The sequence below is a fragment of the Elephantulus edwardii genome, unplaced genomic scaffold, assembly GCF_000299155.1.
Source record: "Elephantulus edwardii isolate Elephantulus edwardi_28Jun2011 unplaced genomic scaffold, EleEdw1.0 scaffold00093, whole genome shotgun sequence".
Classification (NCBI taxonomy): Eukaryota; Metazoa; Chordata; class Mammalia; order Macroscelidea; family Macroscelididae; genus Elephantulus; species Elephantulus edwardii.
The window spans coordinates 12908223-12914265 of NW_006399843.1; the positions used below are offsets into that span (position 1 = coordinate 12908223).

The 6043-nt window shown below is 48.9% G+C and overlaps 1 protein-coding gene across 1 annotated transcript; it reads left to right on the plus strand.

Annotated features, from left to right (window-relative positions):
• Window positions 1-2907: 2907 nt before the first annotated feature.
• On the plus strand, window positions 2908-4760 carry UPK2 (uroplakin 2). Its single transcript, XM_006890840.1, has 5 exons — window positions 2908-2983; window positions 3419-3550; window positions 3720-3858; window positions 4109-4179; window positions 4624-4760. The coding sequence occupies exons 1-5, from the start codon at window positions 2908-2910 to the stop codon at window positions 4758-4760; spliced, it is 555 nt and encodes a 184-aa protein (XP_006890902.1).
• The last annotated feature ends 1283 nt before the right edge of the window (window positions 4761-6043 follow it).

Genomic DNA, 6043 nt, shown 5'->3' on the forward strand with positions numbered 1-6043 from the left:
TCCCCGAAAGTTCATATGCACATTAAAGTGGAGATGCACTGGTCTAAGCTCCTCCTGCTTTGTTTCCTTTCTGTTGTCACCACTCTGCCCTGATCCCGGACTTTAAGCCTACCCTTCCCACCATGGAGTGCAGACACCAGCCCTTTCTTTCCCACCAGGACCTGCTCCTCTGGGTTTGAGGATGACAGAATGGTTTCTGGAGCAAAGAGACAAAACATGAGGCTTCTTTAGAGTTTTCTGGCCTCTCCCCACAAAGTGCTCAACTTTAAACAAATGACCCTTCCTTTTGGTTTGTGTCCATATCTACAAAAGGGAGCATTAACGTGGTCCTCTCAGGTGGCTGTGAGGGATAAGAGTATGGCAGAAGACGCCTCCTGCCTGCTCACCCCTCTCTCCAGTCATACTCCTCCAGTGGAGCACAGGGATGAAGCCCCAGAAGTTGTGGCTTTTTCATTTCCCCTAACTGGGTCTCTTTTCCTTATTTACTTTCAATTGTTGTTGTTATGTGCCATCAAGGCAAGAGCAACCCATAGTGACCCCATAAACAACAGATCTGAACCCTGTGCTGTCCTCACAATTTCTGATACACTAGAGTCCATTGCTGCAGTCACTGTGTCAATCCATGAAGTTGAGGGTCGTCTTCTCTTTCGCTGACATTCTACCTTTACAAGTCTAATGTCCCACTCCAAGGAATAGCCTCTCCTAGTAACATGCTTTAAGTATGTATGCTGAAGCTTTATCATCCTTCCCTCCAAGGAGCACTCTATCTGCACTTTCTCCAAGACATATCTGTTTGTTCTTTTAGCAGTACATGTGTTATTCAGCACTCTTCTCCAATATCACAGTTCAAAGGCATTGATCCTTCTTCTGTTTTCTTTATATCTTGTCCAGCTCTCAGATGCATAAAAGGTGATGGAAAGTCTGTGGCCTGAATCAGGTGCACCTTAGTCCTCAAGGTGATATCCTCGCTCATTAATAATTTGGAGAACTATTATCTCTGCAGAACATCTGCAGGCTTTCTCAGTGCCCCATGTCTCCTGATCTCCTAACTGCTGGTACCAAGGGTGTTGATTGTGGATCCAAGTAAGACTAAATAAATGGTAATCTCAATCTTTACTCTCTAGATGAGGAAAACAAATCACTTGCCAAGTCTCTTTTTGTGTCCCTTTCCCCTCACCCCTATGTGACTGGATACGTGTCTACTCTCTGTTGCCCCTGGATGTATATCACCTGACATCCCTTGGCTTCACCCTCCAGAGGCATCTCAGAGCTGTAGGCCTGACCCCATGGCGGAGGCTCCAGATCTCCCTGGAAGACAGCCTGCCTCTCCCAGATCTGTAGGACCTGGACCTCAGTCAACACCAAGAGTCAGAACCCTTGGCTCTGCTACCCTGCCCCTTGTCGTTGTTGTTTTGTGTTGTTGAGTCAGGCAGACTCTCCAGTGGGTTTTCAGAAGCAGTTTAATGGCATGAAACTACCCATCCTCCGAGTGTAGCTAGTGGGTTCAAACCTCACATGCCTTTGGAATTTCAGTGCAGCTTCTTACCACTAGGCCACCAAAGCACCCCTGCCTTGTCCCTACCACCATTTAAACTTTTTCTCCCATTCTTTCCCAGTGGAAGGCCATTCAGGAGCCTCTTTTTTTTTCTATATTTTATTAATTTTCATAAACATTTACAGAGATTTTGGGTTTCCATTCATTCATTGTTGCACTATTCTCTCTACCCTCCTCCCAGTTTGTTCTTGTCCAAATGCCACAGTGCTTGTCAAAGCCAGTTCTGATTAATCTTCTTTGTCATTGTGTCCTTTGCCATTCCCTATCACTCCTCCCTGAGAGAGACTTCACCCTGAGTCATAAGGAAAAGGGGATGGCGTATTCTCTTAGCTACTTCCTGCTGAAAAGGGACGCTGTGGGTTTCAGGGTGAAGATCTTCTCTCACTACTCTAAAGGGCCCCTTTGGCAGTAGGAAACACAGACTATTATGGAGATTGATTTTGGAATTTAGATGCACTCTTATTGATTGTGCTTGGCCATACATGTTCATATCCTTAAAGATGTATCATGGGGGTGTTGCAACCTAGAAGACACAAATTTGACTAACAAGTTATAAGTACATGAGTCCAAAAATTATGGAAAAGTAAAAGAAAAGATTCTTTCATTGTTTTACAAACCCTCCCCCAGGTCCCCTCCACCATGTAGCCCTCGCTCTAGTCTCCTGTGATGACAGAAATACCTAGTTATATATCTCTTTTAAACAGTTTTCTCCCTCCTCTGTTTCAGTGCAGTATACATTATTGAACCCATCTTACTCAGTCTCTCCCCAACCCCAAGGACAGTCCCATTCTACAACAGTGGCATCATGTAATATTTGTCCTTTTGTGACTGGGATATTTCACTCAGCATAATGTTCTCCAGAGTCAACCATTTTGAATAATATTGCATGAGTTCCTTGTTTTTTAATGCAGCATAGTATTCATTCAGGAGCCTCTTGACCCTACCCTCTTCTTCCCGAATACCGGGAACCTCAGAACAAGAAGCCCTCTTGGGGAAACCACTCCCGAAGAGGTGGTGGGGGATGGAGGGCAGTTTCTAAGAGACACAGCAGAGGAACATTCAGCGTCTAGACTTCGGAGTCCCAAGGGAATATCGACACTTATCCCCTGCAGCTGAATGACCTCTGGGATCCAGTAATCATTCCCCTCTCACCAGGAAAGAATCAACTCCTCACCCTGAAAAACCTGTCTGGGGGCTCCCCCTAGGGCCAATAGGCAGGTTGGACAAGATTCCTCTCCAGCCTCTCCCAACCTCAAGATAAAATCTGTCACCCCAGGGGCAGGGCTCTAATTGCCTCAGGAGGCCCCAGCGGACCAGCACCATTCCAGCTTCCAACCCAGCCATCAGGAGCCATGGCATCCCTGCTACCAGTCCACACCTCGCCCTGGATCCTAGTTCTGCTGGCTGTCTTAGCCCCAGCGATGGCAGGTCTCTGGGGCTGAAGGGTGTGCTATCTGGGTGTCTGGACAGGAGGTACTGGTGTCTTCCAGGGCTCTCAGGACAGCTGTGGTGGGGAAATGGTGATGGCAGTAAACAGACACCAGATACTGGGGCCAGAACACATTCCTTGTCCCCTGACAAACTCAAGATGAGAAAGTGAGGAAAGGTGAGGGGGGCCTGCCCTGCTCCTGTCGCTCAGGGGCCGGCCGGGGGAACAGGAGCAGAGGAGCCAGTATATGCAGCCCAAGACTGCCACCTGGTGGCCATATCAGTAAGAGCGAACCGACTTTGCCAAGTATTCTCTATTCTTGAAAAACTGCTTTCTTAGAAATAACTTGGGGTGGTGGGAGTAGGAACAGGATAGATATGAGGAGGAGGAGGTGGACAGACACCCGTCTTAATTCTTTCCTGGCCTACCAACAGATTTCAACATCTCAGATCTCTCCGGCGTGCTGTCCCCTGCGCTAACAGAGAGCCTGCTAGTTGCCTTGCCTCCCTGTCACCTCACAGGGGGCAACGCCACGCTGATGGTCCGTAGAGCAAATGACAGCAAAGGTCTGCTACCCCCTGCTGTGTCCCTCCCTGGACATTCCTACGTCCTTTCCTCCATCATGTCCTCCTGTCAACCCCTCTCCCCAGGGCAGGGTGTCCCTACCCTAAAAGTCACCCCTTTGCCTTGAGGCCTTTGACTTGACACTGTCTTCCACTCTGACTTCCTGGCCAGTGGTGAAATCCAGCTTCGTGGTGCCTCCATGCCGAGGGCGCAGGGAGCTGGTGAATGTGGTGGAAAGCGGGGCTGGCTTTACAGTCACCCGGCTCAGTGCATACCAGGTGACAAATCTGGTGCCTGGAACCAAATACTAGTAAGTACCTGACCTGGGCTGGGCCACCTGTTGGAGAGGGTGCTGGACAAGGAGCTGGGTCCTGGCATTGCTGTGGCAAAGGGTGTCTGGTCAGCATAGAGGGCCAGAAGGAGGACACTGTTACGGGGTAGAGAAACTGGACAACACTTGCAGGAGGACGCATATGGAAGGCACTGCTACGAAGCCCCCTCCCCCCATATCTTAGTTACTATGTATTTGCTCCTTTCTCCCCAAAACCTTTCTCCAAAAGCATTTCGTATCAAGTGAAGAAGGGGATAGCCACAGAATCCAGTAGAGAGATCCCAATGTCCACCCTTCCTCGTAAGTAATATCCCCCATTCCTCATACTTCTCATCACCCTCCTCCTCCTCACCTTCCCTGACCTCCTCATGCACCTGGGTTATCTTCGAACTTCCACACTCACCCCATGCTTCCTTACTCCCTCTATCCCTCTAGCAGCATTGAGCTCTCGGCATTTACCTGCCTCATCTGGCTACTATGTTTTAAACTGGAGGGCTTTTGTGGATAGAGATTGGGTCTTATTCATTTCCATATCCCCTGTGACTGAAGAGGGGAGGCTTTATAAAAATGTCTGTTTGATGCTTGTTTGAATCCCTTGGCTCATTGGTTGAGTTGATAATTTGGGTGGATAAATCAAAGGGTGAAGAGATGGGTGGTTGGAAGGATGCAGGGTTAGACTGAGACTCCTGGGAAGGATGGGGCCCTTGCTGCCCACTATGGCCTTCCCTCTCTTTTCTCTGACAGGAAGGAAGATGGAGTCCATTGGGTTGGGAATGGCCCGAACAGGGGGCATGATCGTCATCACAGTGCTGCTCTCGGTGGCCATGTTCCTGTTGGTGGTGGGCCTCATCATCGCCCTGGCACTAGGTGCCCAAAAATGAAGAGGCCTAGGCTGGGCATCAGGCTCCTCCAGGCAGCCCAGAGCACTGCCCCAGCTTAGCTTTTGACTCCTCCCCTGAGAGGGTTGCCCCTCCCAGTCCTTCCCCTGCAGCATTCCACTCCTTCAATGCCTTCCCCTCTTCCTCTGCACTGCAGCCCTGCCCACCCTCAGTCTCTTCTTATTCCTGATGGCTCACCTTCCTCAACACTCCCTAGTAGCCCCCTCACTCCACATCAGAGTTTATTTAACTTCTCTTTCACCCTTACTGTCCCTTCCCCCAGCAACTCATGCTTCTCAGTGGACTAAGTTCCACAATAAACTCTGATGTCATCTCTGCTGTGTATACTCCCCTTTAGTGGTCTCCACTTGGATGTGAATTGATGGAATCTATGTCCAGGCTGTGGGCTCTCTGTGCCCCAGAGCCTCAGAGTTGCTGTTCACATGAGGCAGGAAGGGACTTGAAGAGAGAAGACTCCAGGAGTCAGAGTTCACCGACCCATACCAGGGTTGGTTTTGCATCCTCCATAGCTGGCCAGCAAATCACGGGCCTGACCTGAGGCCAGGGATGATAGAGCATGTAGGGGCCTAGACACCTGAGGGGCTGTGATGGCGAGGCTGGCACAGCACAAGAGCATGTGGGGGAGAAGAGCATAGGCTCTGACCGGATAAAGACAGGATCACCAAGATGAGGCTGAAGGTTGGGATGTCTACAGTTGGGTGAAGGGGCTAAAGGGAACCTAGGACGAGATGGTGGAAGTGGAAGCCTGAAGTGGGAGAGAATAAGAACGGTACAGTATGAAAATTAAGGGAGAAGAATAGAATGGTTGCCTTTAACCATTGCTTCCTCTCCAATGTACTGTTTGTCTTTGACCGACGTTGCAGGGCAGGGGCATTGACCGTCCACACAGTTGAAAGCTCACCTACAACTCATAGCTGGCTCTTGAACAACATAGGCTTGAACTATCAGGACCTATTTATACACTGTGGTTTTTTCCTATTGCTTTTGTGGTGAGCTCACATCACATTTGTCTGTTTTAAAATTCAGTGTGAAGTTAATCATCTCCCTATGACCAGTTCCTCTCTTAGGAGAGATAAACTGCTCACAAAGAAATGATTAGCAGCACTTAGGCACATCCTGAAATATGGAAAAATCCAAAGTTAAAACACATGGTTTTTTTAAATTTTATTTTGGTTTTTTTTTAATTTTAATGAGCATTTACAGAGATTTTGGATTTCCATTCATTCTTTGCTGCACTTCTCTCCCCGCCCATCCCTCCCACCCCC